At 39.2% G+C, this 16,279-nt stretch overlaps 1 protein-coding gene across 1 annotated transcript in view; it reads left to right on the top strand.

The window, feature by feature from the left end:
• Positions 1-15,929, top strand: part of LOC131947180 (bridge-like lipid transfer protein family member 1) — a 50,588-nt gene extending 34,659 nt beyond the window's left edge. Inside the window, exons 68-87 of the mRNA XM_059308316.1 lie at positions 368-514; positions 725-887; positions 1,073-1,318; positions 1,636-1,729; positions 1,865-1,971; positions 2,183-2,339; positions 2,774-3,010; positions 3,278-3,463; positions 4,043-4,189; positions 5,128-5,328; positions 6,228-6,501; positions 8,116-8,273; positions 9,188-9,386; positions 9,860-10,071; positions 10,655-10,912; positions 11,607-11,810; positions 11,997-12,167; positions 14,095-14,223; positions 14,442-14,571; positions 15,704-15,929. Coding sequence (XP_059164299.1) covers positions 368-514; positions 725-887; positions 1,073-1,318; positions 1,636-1,729; positions 1,865-1,971; positions 2,183-2,339; positions 2,774-3,010; positions 3,278-3,463; positions 4,043-4,189; positions 5,128-5,328; positions 6,228-6,501; positions 8,116-8,273; positions 9,188-9,386; positions 9,860-10,071; positions 10,655-10,912; positions 11,607-11,810; positions 11,997-12,167; positions 14,095-14,223; positions 14,442-14,571; positions 15,704-15,929 — 3,646 coding nt within the window. The remainder of the gene's footprint in view (positions 1-367; positions 515-724; positions 888-1,072; positions 1,319-1,635; positions 1,730-1,864; positions 1,972-2,182; positions 2,340-2,773; positions 3,011-3,277; positions 3,464-4,042; positions 4,190-5,127; positions 5,329-6,227; positions 6,502-8,115; positions 8,274-9,187; positions 9,387-9,859; positions 10,072-10,654; positions 10,913-11,606; positions 11,811-11,996; positions 12,168-14,094; positions 14,224-14,441; positions 14,572-15,703) is intronic.
• The last annotated feature ends 350 nt before the right edge of the window (positions 15,930-16,279 follow it).

The following is a 16,279-nucleotide window of genomic DNA, read 5'->3' as shown; positions in this document are numbered from 1 at the left end:
CTGACCATCCTTGACCCCTTACTGCTTACCTTCACTGGCCAGCCTTGACCCTTTACTGCTTACCTTCACTGGCCAGCCTCGACCCCTTACAGCTTACCTTAACTGACCAGCCTTGACCCCTTACTGCTTACCTTCACTGACCAGCCTTGACCCCTTACTGCTTACCTTTACTGACCAGCCTTGACCCCTTACTGCTTAGGTTCACTGACCAGCCTTGACCCCTTACTGCTTAGGTTCACTGACCAGCCTTGAACTCATTAACAAAAGCTAAAAACCAGCCTTGACCCCCACGGTTTGAATGTTTAATCAGGACTTATAACCCCTCACCAACCCTGCAACTAAAAGTGCCCATGAATTTCCCCTGCAGGAAGAAAAAGTCTGAGGACACAAGCTCTATCTCCTCCAACAAGTTGGCTGAACAAAATATTGACTTTGAACTTGATGTCAAAGTTTTTATTGACAGTGGAAAATGTGTCCTCTATCCAAAAGAAGCTAAAGAAGAAGAAGTCAGAAAGTGAGAAACTTTTTTTTCTACTTGAATGAGCTGCTGTGGGCTAATACTGTTATTGTTAAGTTAGCAAACAAAAACATGGGTGTCACACAGAGATCTTTATTCTTCAGTTTTATTTATTTTTGTAATAAACATTTTGCACTTTTAAAATTTGGATAATATTATTGTAAGAAAACTGTTTTTAAAATTATTCAATGCTTTTTACCTGTTCAGGTATGCAAAGAAAGAAAAACACACAGAAACAAACCTACAAACTTCTCCGAACACAAAACGCAAGTTAAAGAAAGAAGCCTCTGGTGCCAGTATATCCAGTCAAAGAAAACTTTCACTAAACCCAGACACCACTATCTTCTTCATACCCAGTGTGGCTGTGAAGGTTAGTCATATGAGGACAGCATTATGTAAAAATCACTTGTAAAAAAAATTAATTAAAAACCCATTGTATTAATTAATTTGATTCTATATTTTGGAATGTGGCTTCAAACATGATTCCAACAACAATTTGACAATATTGTATTTTGTTATATGTTAATTACCGCTCTTGATAAACCCCATGTGTAGGTTCATTACAACTCCAAGACAGACCACGCCAGCTATGTGTGCACCAACAGCACTATACTAGAGGAACCAGAGTTGTTTACTGCCAGCAAGCCACACCCATTTGTTCCAGAGATCACCATCACCAGCCCCCACACCCCAGGGAAAGAGGAGTCCAATCTCTCGCTGGACTCTGGGAGTCCCCGAAGGTCTGGTCAGCTGAAGAAGGCCAGTCTCTATGCTTGGATAACCCTACAGACATTGCCAGAGGTTTGTTCACAACTTGGATCATCAGCTGCCTCTATCATGCACTCTTCTTTGTGAAAAGATAAAAATTTCCTCTCTACTTTACAACACTCTTCTTTGTTGAAAAATAAAAAATTACTGCCTCAATTTATACACAATTATTGCCTACATTCTAGACTCATCTGTGTAACAAATACAATATGCTGTACTCTCTTTAGTTATAATATCAAATTAACTGACCACTTTGCTCACCACTCATTTGAACAAAAAAAAAACATATCTTACTTCTTTCACAAATAAAATATATAACAAAATAAAGACTTTAAAACTTTTCCTAACAGGAGATGATCATCAGCCCAACATTTCTAGACTTCCTTGAACAAGCCCTGGAACCCTTGCCTATCACAAGTTCTTCCCCATCAATTCTCAAAAGAGGTTTACATTTTATTTGTTCTTGTATTTCTCGGATAATACCTTCTTAATGATGTACACAATTTTTAAGCACCCAGTTTTCCAATGTTTACTAATTTAACAAATGTCAGTTTGCTAAAGTTGAGTTCACACTTCCAGATATGATGGACAGTTTGGTCAACAACATGGATCTAGATGCTTCTCAGGGATCTCTTGGTCAGCAGTCCATGGCTTTCTTCCCCGTTGATGTTGTTGTCCACATTAAAGTAAGTCACACATACGGGGTTCACGTCTCATCCTCATAAGGTTGCTGCTGATTTTTATCTTGGACGTTTAGGCAGTCAAATATGAACCCACAGAAAGAAGACTTTAGTGTCAATGAAATTTAATTTTACGTCCACTATTTTTCTCAGGTTGATCCATCATTTATGCGTTCAACTGCCTAAAATATGATGTACTGTCCACAATTTTCCTCAGGTTGACCCATCATTTATACGTTTCAACTGCCACCCAGTGTCACGTGTTGAATGTCTGCTACAAGTTCCTTCCCTTGATTTGTTCTTTTCTACCAAGAAAACCGATGTTAATGAAAGCATGCTAAATGATAGCTCTCAAAGTCCAAAGTCCACCAAAAGTAAACCTTTTAATTTAATATAAATATACATTTCTTGAGTTAATTTTTAAAATTACTCTTTTTATTTCTACATGTTGTATAACACTTAATGAATTTATAAAAACTCCATCTTCATCTTCTTTTTCCTGCTTGTGCCCAAGACACATGGGACAAATGAAGTAGAACTCACATGTTTCTGTGAACGGCATGTGAGGGATAGTGTGGTCAGCATTATGCCCAGCCACCTTGGTTTCCCAGACATGTCAGGTACCCATCAGAGTTGAGTGGACTCAGGGAATTCCTACAGACTTGAGCCCAAGATCCAAACTCGACACTTTCGTTTGGTCAGCAGTCCTAAGCTCTACCATTTGACCACCCCATACCACCATATACCACCATTCATCACACTATATGACCATGTTAGACCACGTGACACCACCAAATCTCCCCACCAGACAAAGCAAGTGGCGCCACCCACTCCAGCAGCAGCAGCCACCACTCCTCTAGAGCCAGACACACCAGTGGCATGCCAGAGTCCAGCTTCTACCCCGGCTCCAGCTCTGGGGGTTTGAGTGTCACAGGCTGCATGTCAGACTTCTCCCTCTACATCTTCCACCCCTACGGCACCGGGGTACAGAGGAGGTTTGCTGGCAATGCTGACTCACCTTTGTTCCGCGGTCCTGGAGAGTTGGGTATGTGCACTTTATTATAACACACAAACATCCGACAAAAAGTAGTATTTTCAAAGTAATAGCAGAATTACTTTCAAACTAGCTTTATATAGTTTTGTTAATTACTTTTATATAAAAAAACACACTTTTAAAACAAGTTATTTATAAAATTATACTTTTACCATTAATAAAATGGTTCAACCTTGACCTAAGATGGAAATATTTATTGTTTGTGTTTATTTTTGAGTTTTTTCTTTATTTTTCATATTTTGACACTTTTGTATGTAGAGCGTATTTCAGAAAACACCACCAATGCCATCCACGACCTAGGCAGGAGAGACTCCCTGAGTCTCAACGTGGAGTTTATCAGGGTGAACATTTCTCGCACTCGCAAGCTGGAGCGTTACAATGAACTCAGTGAGAACCCAGCTAAAGGAGAACAGCAGATGAGATCTAATGTTGTCAGGCTTTCTGGTAAACTTTTCTGGTTCATTTTAAAATCTTTATGGTTAAACTTTAAACTTTACTGGTACCTTTAAACCTTTCTGGTAAAATTTTAAATTTTTCTGGTTCATTTTAAACCTATCTGGTTAAACTTTAAACTTTGCTGTACATTTTAAACCTTTATGGTTAAATTTTAAACTTTTCTGGTTCATTTTAAACCTTTCTGGTAAAATTTTAAACTTTTCTGGTTCATTTTAAACCTTTCTGGTAAAATTTAAACTTTTCTGGTAAAAATGTAAACATTTCTAGTAAAAGTTTAAACCTTTATAGTAAAATTTAAAAAACTTCCTGCTAAAATTTTAAACTTTTCTGGTTAAATTTTAATCCATCTTGATAAAATTTTAAACATATTTGGTAAAATTTTAAATCTTCCTGTTAAAATTTTTAAAACTTATAAAATAGTTTTCAAATACAATTTTTTAAATTTATTAAAATGTAATTAGAAAACTAGACTAAAAAATAGGTATTCATGTTTTTGCCACAGATCATTCAAAGTAGACAATAATGTCAAATTATTTTTGTGGATCTTATTTGTAAACATTTCCACAGCTATCTGTGATATTGGCACTGCATCTTTCAAATATGATATGAGGCGGTTATCTGAAATCCTTTCCTTGCCAAAAGCTTGGTATAGAAGAACCTTAGCTAGACGCCTCTTTCTTGGTGATGAAAGTATCAATTTAACAGCAGGGGAAGGTAACTATGACACAAAAGGATCAACTTTACTGCATTATGTTTCTTGTTTAATAAGTTACCTGTTCTAGATTTGCATGGTATAAAAGCTAAATCATTGAATTAAAGTTTCTTGTTTAGTGTTTTGTTTTACCTGCACCAGTGATAAAGAGATAAATGGATTTAGAAAGTCTAAATTTAATAGCAACATTTAATATGTTAGCAAGTAAGACCATTAGATAGACTTAGTTCTGCTTTTGATGGAAGTCACTATGCATTCATTTGCAAGGAAAGAACTGCCGTTAACACATTACTGTCTGCTAATATTTGTGTCATTATTTTACACATCAGTTCAGTAAATGCAGTTGTGAACTTTATTTGGTTACCTTTACAATAGCCAATAGACATGATGTTTTCAGTATTAAAACAATAAGATAGAGTTAATCATTCTGGTTCATATAAAATATATAAGTATGTTAACAGTGGTTAAAATATTTATTTTCTGTATTTTTAAAATCTATAAAACAGCATTAAAAATGTATGGAGACGTGTACCATTAGTAAATGTGGTTAGCTTATAAAGTGGTGCTCTTACTGTTGTGTTGATGTGTATCATTACATTGGATTATATTTTGTTGTTTGCTAGACAAGAGGTCATGCATGATTAAATTAGTTTTAAACAGATTTTAAAAAAACTTGTAGAAAAAAGGAAAACATTTTCATTTAGGCATGATATTCTGAATGGTTGCTTTAACTCTGGTTATCTGCTAAAAATAGTTTTGTGTTTGCTAATCTTGACTCAACTAGACTATTCAGCCCCTAACTTGACTCTGTCTAGCCTCTAAAATTTTTGTTTCAACTAATCTTTGAACTGTCCCTCAATTAGACTATTCAGCCCTCAAAATCTTGACTCTGTATAGCCGCTAAAGAAAACTTGTGTCAACTAATAATTCACCTTTTCAGAGCCAGATTCCCTCAACATGCTGCCTGGGGAAAAACCATTACATCCATTGTTGTCATCCCAAAACTCTGTGTCCCACCCCTCCCTCAGTGTGTTAAACCCCCTAACACCATTGAAAAAACACCACAGGCGTGGCTCATCAGGTGACAAAATCAGGATCCAGCTGAGCCCTGACTTTAAGACAGAAATAGCCACAAGAAGAGGTGTGATATTTTTTTATTTTTTGGAGCGGGAGAGTGAACCATCCTTTATTTTAAGACAGCAGTAGTCAAAGGTGGAATTTTTAAAAAATTTCTGGAGCAGTGGGGTGGGGAAAGTGAATCCGTTTTATCCACTTAAATTAAGAAATTCTGCAAAATTTTAATCCATTGATTGTTTTATAATTAATATATATTTATTAAATTAAAAAAGATAATTGTAAATTTTATAAACTGACACTTTTACAAAAGTATGCCGAACAAAAATACTATCAAAATGCATTAAAAAAAAAAATCGAAGTCAATTTTTCTTCGTTGTAAGAGAAACGGTTTAATGTGTTATATAATGCATGCATCACTTTTGGTCTGGCTTTTAGATTATTTTAATAATTTGATTCTTGTGTTCTTTGTTTTATCTGGCATGCATGGACACTATAGATCTATGTAGATAGAAGAATTTGTGAACTATTTGCTGTAGGATTCCAAACTTCAGCACTTCTTGTGATCTGCACCTCTTGATAGATAACAGTAGTTAAAAACATTTATTAATAGAGATTAGATAAACATTTATTAATTAAATTAATTTAGATTATTAAAAGATATTCATGGCAGAAAAAACTTTTAAACTACTAGATCTAAATTCTAGATTTAACTGAAATTAATGTAAATCTCTGGTACTCAGGAAAAGTATTTAGCTAAATAATATCCAGCATTAATAGTTTTACAGTTTGTAAATGTTTTCCTTAGCTCATTTTAAAGTAAAGTATGTCTGATAATAAAAGATTGCTGGCAAAAATTTATAACAGTTTAATTTTACTTTCTATAAAAAAATAATATAAAATGTCTTAAATTTTTCAAGACAGAATCTATTTACGCACTTGTTAAATGTTTCCACCTCGTGTCAGGTCGTAACTTGTCTAGGTCCCACCACCCACATGGGGACCTACCCAGCAGGGAGTCGTCTGGTCACCGCAAGAAGTCCAGGACCATCTCCTCCCCTGACATGCCAGCCCGCCACAGACACAGCATTGCTGGCGGCATCATGTCCAACACCTCCCTGACCTCACCCTCCTCCACACCCAATGTCAGCAGCTCCTGGGAGACCTTGGTGCTTTTTGTGGTCAACTTGGCCCAGCTCAATCTGGAAGTGAACATGGCCAACGTCATGGGTAACACAGAGTAAGTTAGGTTGTTGTTGTCATCTCATGGCCCAGCTCAACCTGGAAGTGAACATGGCCAACGTCATGGGTAACACAGAGTAAGTTAGGTTGTTGTTGTCATCTCATGGCCCAGCTCAACCTGGAAGTGAACATGGCCAACGTCATGGGTAACACAGAGTAAGTTAGGTTGTTGTTGTCATCTCATGGCCCAGCTCAACCTGGAAGTGAACATGGCCAACGTCATGGGTAACACAGAGTAAGTTAGGTTGTTGTTGTCATCTCATGGCCCAGCTCAACCTGGAAGTGAACATGGCCAACGTCATAGGGAACACAGAGTAAGTTAGGTTGTTGTTGTCATCTCATGGCCCAACATAACATGGCCCAGCTCAACCTGGAAGTGAACATGGCCAACGTCATGGGTAACACAGAGTAAGTTAGGTTGTTGTTGTCATCTCATGGCCCAACATAACATGGCCCAGCTCAACCTGGAAGTGAACATGGCCAACGTCATGGGTAACACAGAGTAAGTTAGGTTGTTGTTGTCATCTCATGGCCCAACATAACATGGCCCAGCTCAACCTGGAAGTGAACATGGCCAACGTCATGGGTAACACAGAGTAAGTTAGGTTGTTGTTGTCATCTCATGGCCCAACATAACATTGCCCCAACTTAACATGGCCCACCTTAACATGGCCCAACATAACATTGCCCCAACTTAACATGGCCCACCTTAACATGGCCCAACATAACATGGCCAACGGCATGGGGAACACAGAGTAAGTTAGGTTGTTGTTGTCATCTCATGGCCCAACATAACATGGCCCAGCTCAACCTGGAAGTGAACATGGCCAATGTCATGGGGAACACAGAGTAAGTTTTTTTTTGTGTCATCTCATGGCCCAGCTCAACCTGGAAGTGAACATGGCCAACGTCATGGGGAACACAGAGTAAGTTTTTTTTTTGTCATCTCATGGCCCAACATAACATGGCCCAACATAACATGGCCCAGCTCAACCTGGAAGTGAACATGGCCAACGTCATGGGGAACACAGAGTAAGTTTTTTTTTGTGTCATCTCATGGCCCAGCTCAACCTGGAAGTGAACATGGCCAACGTCATGGGGAACACAGAGTAAGTTTTTTTTTTGTCATCTCATGGCCCAACATAACATGGCCCAACATAACATGGCCCAGCTCAACCTGGAAGTGAACATGGCCAACGTCATGGGGAACACAGAGTAAGTTTTTTTTTTGTCATCTCATGGCCCAACATAACATGGCCCAACATAACATGGCCCAACATAACATGGCCCAGCTCAACCTGGAAGTGAACATGGCCAACGTCATGGGGAACACAGAGTCAGTTAGGTTGTTGTTGTCATCTCATGGCCCAACATAACATGGCCCCAGCTCAACCTGGAAGTGAACATGGCCAACGTCATGGGGATGTCATGAGGTCACTAAAAATAAACTTATTGATATTCAATTATTTTCAGTGATGAGTCTAAAAAAAGATTGTATATATTTAGTGGTTAATTATTTTGCTTTACTCTGTCAGAAATCAGCAATGTTATGCTTTAAATGTTGATATATCAGGAAATAAAACTAACACATTTTTTTTCCATTTCTTCACAGATGGAAAACCAAAGCTTTGAAGACCCAAGGGAGACTATCAATCAACAGCAGTGGTCACAAAAATCTCAACATTGATGCTGGCTTTGGCAAGTCTGTCTTTGAGTCCAAAGGTGGAGTTGTGGGAGGAAACATTGAGGTCAACAACCTCAGTGGTTTCTGTAAGTGGCCTCTCATCCTTGCTACACCATCATCCTTGCTACACCATCATCCTTGCTACACCATTCATCCTTGCTACACCATTCATCCTTGCTACACCATTCATCCTTGCTACACCATTCATCCTTGCTACACCATTCATCCTTGCTACACCATTTCTCCTTGCTACCCCATTCATCCTTGCTACACCATTCATCCTTCCTACACCAATCATCCTTCCTACACCATCATCCTTGCTACACCATTCTGTTGAGTACAGTGGTAGATGTGTATGTTGATCACATGTTACTACTTGGACCCAGCTGTTGCGGGCCAAACTGCTATGCTGCAGTCCGGTGCTTTGTCACGGCTTAATACGTTGCTGGCGCTGACTAGGGCACTAGCTAAAAAGGCCCTCGTTATCTAGGGGTATTTAATTGTGTTATCATAATCAAGCACAGTACATAATACAAGTAGGACAGGGGACTTTCTTAGTTGCTGCTGTTTATTAGTCAGATTGTCGAAAGAGAATGTGAATCTCAGACCCACCTGTAATTATAACTACATCCTATCCTCCAAGCTATTTCCACTGGATGAGACTAAAACGTGTGACCTTACAAATTATCCCCCCTGGCTCCAACAACCCTGGCCACTGGTCAGCATGAAGGCTACTATTGTCTTGTCTAAGTTGCCTGTCTCATTGTGATGTACCCTGTAATTATATCTATTAAATGGCTACTGATGTTTTCTTGAATTACATATGGAATTTTGCACCTTACAACAACCATAATTCTTTTATGTCTCTGTGTGTGAGGACCCTGAACTAGGACAATTTCTTTCTTTAAGTCTCTGTGTGTGAGGACCCTGAACTAGGACAATTTTTTTCTTTAAGTCTCTGTGTGTGAGGACCCTGAACTAGGACAATTTTTTCTTTAAGTCTCTGTGTGTGAGGACCCTGAACTAGGACAAGACCCTGACCACCAGGCTGGACTGAGCAGCTCGGCGCTAGAGACCAAGATTGACTACATGGGCTCCTCCATCATCATGACCAGGCTCAGCAACCTCCAGCTGCTGCTGAAGGATGAGTGGCATGTAGAGACCAACTCTAACACTGATGCACCCCTGGCCACCAACAGGTGAGTTGAACAAACCCACCCCTGGCCACCAACAGGTGAGTAGAACAAACCCACCCCTGGCCACCAACAGGTGAGTTGAACAAACCCACCCCTGGCCACCAACAGGTGAGTTGAACAAACCCACCCCTGGCCACCAACAGGTGAGTTGAACAAACCCACCCCTGGCCACCAACAGGTGAGTTGAACAAACCCACCCCTGGCCACCAACAGGTGAGTTGAACAAACCCACCCCTGGCCACCAACAGGTGAGAAACACTAATGCTACAACACAATTTGCATGAGTTATGTAACTTACACACTGCTTACAAAAATTACACACCAAAATTACCCTTGTATGAATGTAAGATATTTATAGAAAACCTGATAGTGAAATGTATGAAATGTAACATATTGTAAAAATTCTTACTAATCTCTGAGCAGCTACTACTTATCATCCACATATGCCTGTAAAAAACAAATTCCCTCCTCCCCAGGTCAGCTTTCCTGTTTGTCAATGGCAAATTGTCCTGGTCACACTTCCACTTGATGATCTCACGCTCCACGACCCCTGACCTCATCAAGATCATCTCCAAGCTGGACGAGTTCTTCACCCAGCAGGTGATGAGCAGCAGACGTGTCTTCCAGCCCACCACAGCTTTCCCTCCCTCTGCTCCTCCCAAGGTCCAGAGGAAAATTTCTGAAAGTGGTAAAACTCTTTTTGTCTTGATCACATCTTGCTTGTCAATATAATCTATAAACTAGAAAAAAAACGAGTATTTTAATTGAAATGAATTGAATGTACCATTCATCTGTGTTAAAACTGAGGTTCTTTACCTTGATAAAAAGTTAAAAGGATCTAGATTTTAAAACCATTATAGTCATTAATTTGTTTTTAATTTTCAGATTAAAAAAAAAAATATTATTTAGAACAGATAAAAAGTATCTATTGATTTGATATTCAGGAAGAATACATTTTATAATCTGTGAAATCATTATTTAATTCATACAGAGAATTGATCCTAATTATTTTATTAATTGAATGCTCAATAGTGTGAATCTCTCTAAAATGGGTATGGTGTGGTTATATGATACCTCTGATGGTTACTTAACTCATGTGGGGATTGTAGAGGCAGCTAAGCACATTGCTGACAACACTATTGTCAGGTCACATAAACGAGTGAACTCTACTTCATCCATCACATTGACTGCCATGTATAAAAGGGTAACTTCACTTTTTATCTCCAAACTGTCCACACTGCATGTTCTGTATTGGCCTACACCCTCCCCAGCTGTGATGGATGAGCTGCGCCACCACCGCCACTGGCAGGGGGCTCTGGAACATTTGATGGGCTATCACTTCTCCATGCTGCCCACTGTCCTGCCACCAGAGGGCACTGTACTCGGGGGCACCATGACCCTGGAAGGTCAAGGTCTGATGCTGGCCTCATTCCATGGTGTCAACTTCCGTGCCAAGTACTGGGCTTTGTTCAACATCAAGGAGCCGTACATCTTCTTCTCTACGGAGGCACAGAAAATTCCAGAGGGAGGTCAGTACAAAGCTGCATTCACATGGGATACACTCTAGTGGGTCAGTGACTGTACAAAGCTGCATTCACATGTGATACATTCTAGTGGGTCAGTGACTGTACAAAGCTGCATTCACATGTGATACATTCTAGTGGGTCAGTGACAGTACAAAGCTGCATTCACATGGGATACACTCTAGTGGGTCAGTGACGTTACAAAGCTGCATTCACATGGAATACACTCTAGTGGGTCAGTGACTGTACAAAGCTGCATTCACATTGGATACACTCTAGTGGGTCAGTGACAGTACAAAGCTACATTCACATTGGATACATTCAAGTGTATCAGTAACATTAAAAAGTTACATTCACATTGGATACGTCCTATGTGATTACTGACAGTATAAAGTTGCATTAACATTTCATAAAGTAATTACCCAGAAATAAAATATCCATTTTTAACCCCCCCCCCCCCACCCTCTTAAGAATACTTATTGTACATGTTACCAGTGAAATAAAAAACAAGCACTGTATAGAATACAATTACACCCTCTATAATAATGGGTTTTACAAAATCAATCATATTTCATTCTTTCTTACTGGACTCAGTCAATGATATATCAGCTAATTCGGTACAGTTCAGCAAAGGCCAGTCACCATATAATGTTGGGCATTAGAAGCAGTACGTTGCCATGACAACCACTTCTTTTTTCAGGGACCCACATCATACAGGACCTACAGTTTATTGTGGGCCAGCAACAGGGGACACAATCCACGGGGGTCACGTCCCCGCAGGCCATCCAGAACCACATGGCCACCATCTGCAAGATTTCCCGCACCCAGCACATGCCTCCCAACTTCACCTCAGTGGACGAGTGGTTCACCTACGCCATGACCTCATCAGCCACAGACACCAAAGGTCAGCACCGTTACCTTGTTAAAGAAATAAAGAAGCAGATTTTCAAATGTATCAAAATAAATATGGATAATGAAAAATGTATTTGTTATGTTAGCTGTTTAAAAAAAACATTGCCTTTACATTCTGGAAAACTTCTTAGTATCAGTTGAATATTGACAGTGTAATGTAACTTGAACAACTCCCCAGTGGTGTCGGAGTTCCCCGGGGTGCGTTCAGAAGATGACAGCGGGCGCAAGTTGAGCAAAGTCAAGCCCACCTACTACAACCATGAGACGGAGGTGATCTTTGCCTTCCCCTCCATGTACATGAACCTCAAGACTTCACACTTCCAGGGGGATAAGCCACCTGAAGACAACGGTAAACTGGTTTTCTTTTGGCTAACTTTCCTGTATTTTATATTGTCTATAACGGTGTCCGGTCAAAAACCCCCTGGACAAAAACCCCCTGGACATAAACCCCCCGACATAAACCCCCTGGACAAAAACCCCCCGCGACATAAACCCCCTGGACAAAACCCCCCCGCGACATAAACCCCCTGGACAAAAACCCCCCGAGATATAAACCCCCCGGATAATAACCCCCGGACTGAGGTTTATATAAAGAAAAAATAACGATGATGTGAACCAAGAAATTTAAAAAAATTACATTAAATTAATTTAATTTTTTACGACTAAGAAAATAGTTTCTACCTAAAAAAAATGCTTTTCGAAATCAAGGAGTGACCTTAGTTGTATTTGATCAAAGATCGGGCACCGACAACACCTTAGATATAGGTCATTCACATGTGGGAGCCGTGCGGATCAAAGCAACACATTCTGAACAATTCAAAAGATGTGAGGGATTCACAGGCGGAAGCTTGGTTCATATCCACCTTGGCATACAGAACCATGGTATAAATATAAAATCAAATTTATTTCTCGACAAATCGTATATTTTCTGGAATGGAGTTCGTTCAATCCAATAAAGGAAATTTAAAGGTAATTTTTGAAGGCTATGTTTATGTCAAGCAAAAAGATCTGGCGAACGGCGTTGTGTCATTTGAGTGTTCCAAAAGACGCAACAAGGCAGAATGCAAAGCTAAAATAAAGATTCATGGTGAACAGCTTGTTGGACGATGTAATGAACATTCGCATGGACCAGATCCATCTCAACTGGAAGTGTGTAAAGTAGTGCAGCAGATGAAACAACTGGCAGAAGAAACGGAAGCAACACCCCAGCAGATCATCACTCAGTCCATTACTTCGATTAGTGGAGATGCCAAGGCAGACCACAACGTCGAGGTCGAAGACAACCTATGTTTCTACTTGACATGTGGAACATGCACACACGTGCAGAAGACCATATGCCAAAAACAAACAACTCAGTTGAAGGCTGGCACAGAAGTTTTCAGTCGCATATGGGATGTTGCCAAAAAAAAATTTTAATGAGTTCACCATTATTGAGTATTTGCGAGGCATCGCTCACAATCTGTCTTTTTAAAGTTATAATAAAAATAAAAGATTTTTCCTAATGTTTGTTTTGTATTTTTATATTAATTGTGTTTCTCGTCATCTTTGGTTTTTCCATATATAAACCTCAATTGGGGGGTTTTTGTCCAGGGGGTTTATATCGCGGGGGGTTTTTGTCCAGGGGGTTTATATCGCGGGGGGTTTTTGTCCAGGGGGTTTATGTCGCAGGGGGTTTTTGTCCAGGGGGTTTATGTCGGGGGGTTTATGTCCAGGGGGTTTATGTCCAGGGGGTTTTTGACCGGGAGCCGTCTATAACCTAACATTGGTCATTAGGCTAACTTTCCTGTATTTTATATTGCCTATAACCTTACATTGTTCAGTAGGCTAACTTTCCTGTATTTTATATTGCCTATAACCTTACATTGTTCAGTAGGCTAACTTTCCTGTATTTTATATTGCCTACAACCTTACATTGTTCAGTAGGCTAACTTTCCTGTATTTTATATTGCCTATAACCTTACATTGTTCAGTAGGCTAACTTTCCTGTATTTTATATTGCCTACAACCTTACATTGTTCAGTAGGCTAACTTTCCTGTATTTTATATTGCCTATAACCTTACATTGTTCAGTAGGCTAACTCAATGTATTTTATATTGCCTATAACCTTACATTGTTCAGTAGGCTAACTTTCCTGTATTTTATATTGCCTATAACCTTACATTGTTCAGTAGGCTAACTTTCCTGTATTTTATATTGTCTATAACCTAACATTGGTCAGTAGGCTAACTCACCTGTATTTTATATTGCCTATAACCTAACATTGTACTTTTCACAGAGGCGCGCCCTGCGGTAGAGTGCAGCTTTATAGCAGAGTTCTACGACCATATCTACGTGGCCATGGATGCTGAAGTTATTCTCTTCCTACATGACTTGGTCTCTTCATATATCAGGGAGAAAGACAGAGGTACACATTGTCTTAAATATCTGCATTTACTTTTTGTACTTTGTTCAAAGGTTCTTTGTCTTTATACTAGTTCTTGTAATGGTTATACATACAACTTCTTATAGTGGTTATAAATACAACTTCTTGTAATGGTTACACATATAATTTCTTAAAATGGTTACACATAGAACATCTTGTAATGGTTATACATAGATACTGTAATGGCTGTAACTTTCCAGGATCTATGGGGCGAGCGTCCGCTGCCAAACTTGGAAAATCTGACTCTAAACTGTCTGATCCTACCTCAGCATTAAAACACGACTACAGGACTTTTGAATGTAAGACATGGCAGCTGGAACCTACCCTCAGGTAAACCTAGGCTAATTTGGTGGGGGGGGGGGGGGGGGGCATGGAACACATTATAGGCACTCTCCACTTCAAGGAGTTTTATTTTCTCTTCAATCTATATTTTTATCTGGTTAGGATTATATTTGTTGCATGCTAGAGAGGAAAAATAATTTGATTATAAAAATTTGATGTTAATTGGGGTGCATAAAAATTGTTTTTATAGGTTGATTCAGCATAAAATTGTTTCTGTAGGTTGATTCAGCATAAAAATTGTTTTTATAGGTTGATTTAGCATAAAATTGTTTTTGTAGGTTGATTCAGCATAAAATTGTTCCTGTAGGTTGATTCAGCATAAAATTGTTTTTGTAGGTTGATTCAGCATAAAATTGTTTCTGTAGGTTGATTCAGCATAAAATTGTTTTTGTAGGTTGATTCAGCATAAAATTGTTTCTGTAGGTTGATTCAGCATAAAATTGTTTCTGTAGGTTGATTCAGCATAAAAATTGTTTTTATAGGTTGATTTAGCATAAAATTGTTTTTGTAGGTTGATTCAGCATAAAATTGTTCCTGTAGGTTGATTCAGCATAAAATTGTTTTTGTAGGTTGATTCAGCATAAAATTGTTTTTGTAGGTTGATTCAGCATAAAATTGTTTCTGTAGGTTGATTCAGCATAAAATTGTTTCTGTAGGTTGATTCAGCATAAAATTGTTTTTGTAGGTTGATTCAGCATAAAATTGTTTCTGTAGGTTGATTCAGCATAAAATTGTTTTTGTAGGTTGATTCAGCATAAAATTGTTTCTGTAGGTTGATTCAGCATAAAATTGTTTTTGTAGGTTGATTCAGCATAAAATTGTTTCTGTAGGTTGATTCAGCATAAAATTGTTTCTGTAGGTTGATTCAGCATAAAATTGTTTTTGTAGGTTGATTCAGCATAAACTTGTTTCTGTAGGTTGATTTAGCATAAAATTGTTTTTGTAGGTTGATTCAGCATAAAATTGTTTTTGTAGGTTGATTCAGCATAAAATTGTTTCTGTAGGTTGATTCAGCATAAAATTGTTTTTGTAGGTTGATTCAGCATAAAATTGTTTCTGTAGGTTGATTCAGCATAAAATTGTTTTTGTAGGTTGATTCAGCATAAAATTGTTTCTGTAGGTTGATTCACTGGGCCAGTACTCAGATCGACCCAGTGGGGGCGGACTACGTGCTACAAAAGCTGGGGTTCTCTCACGCAAGGGTCACCATACCCAAGTGGGTGCAGCGAGGATTCATGGACCCCTTGGATAAAGTTCTCTCGGTCTTGGTGGACAAACTTATCACTGCCCTCAGAGACCAGCAGAGTAGTGGACTGGTGGATGAGACCTCTGATATGGTGGACTGATGGACTGATGGGACAGGTGGACTGATGGACCACAGGACTGGTGGACTGATGGACCACTGACATGGTGGACTGATGGACCACAGGACTGGTGGACTGATGGACCACAGGACTGGTGGATGAGACCACTGAACTGGTGGACTGATGGACCACAGGACTGGTGGACTGATGGACCACTGAACTGGTGGACTGATGGACCACAGGACTGGTGGACTGATGGACCACAGGATTGGTGGACTGGTGGTAGTTGAGACCACATAACTGGTGGAACTGCTTTAATATTCAGACAAAATTACTCACCTATTACATTATTTGTAAGCTTGAACTATAATGTAATTTTATCAAGTCTGACT

This window comes from Physella acuta, unplaced genomic scaffold, assembly GCF_028476545.2.
Source record: "Physella acuta isolate Inbredline_101_S28 unplaced genomic scaffold, ASM2847654v3 ptg000588l, whole genome shotgun sequence".
NCBI lineage: Eukaryota > Metazoa > Mollusca > Gastropoda > Physidae > Physella > Physella acuta.
The sequence above is the reverse complement of the archived record's forward strand: the minus strand, read 5'-3'. Positions and strand labels throughout refer to the sequence as shown.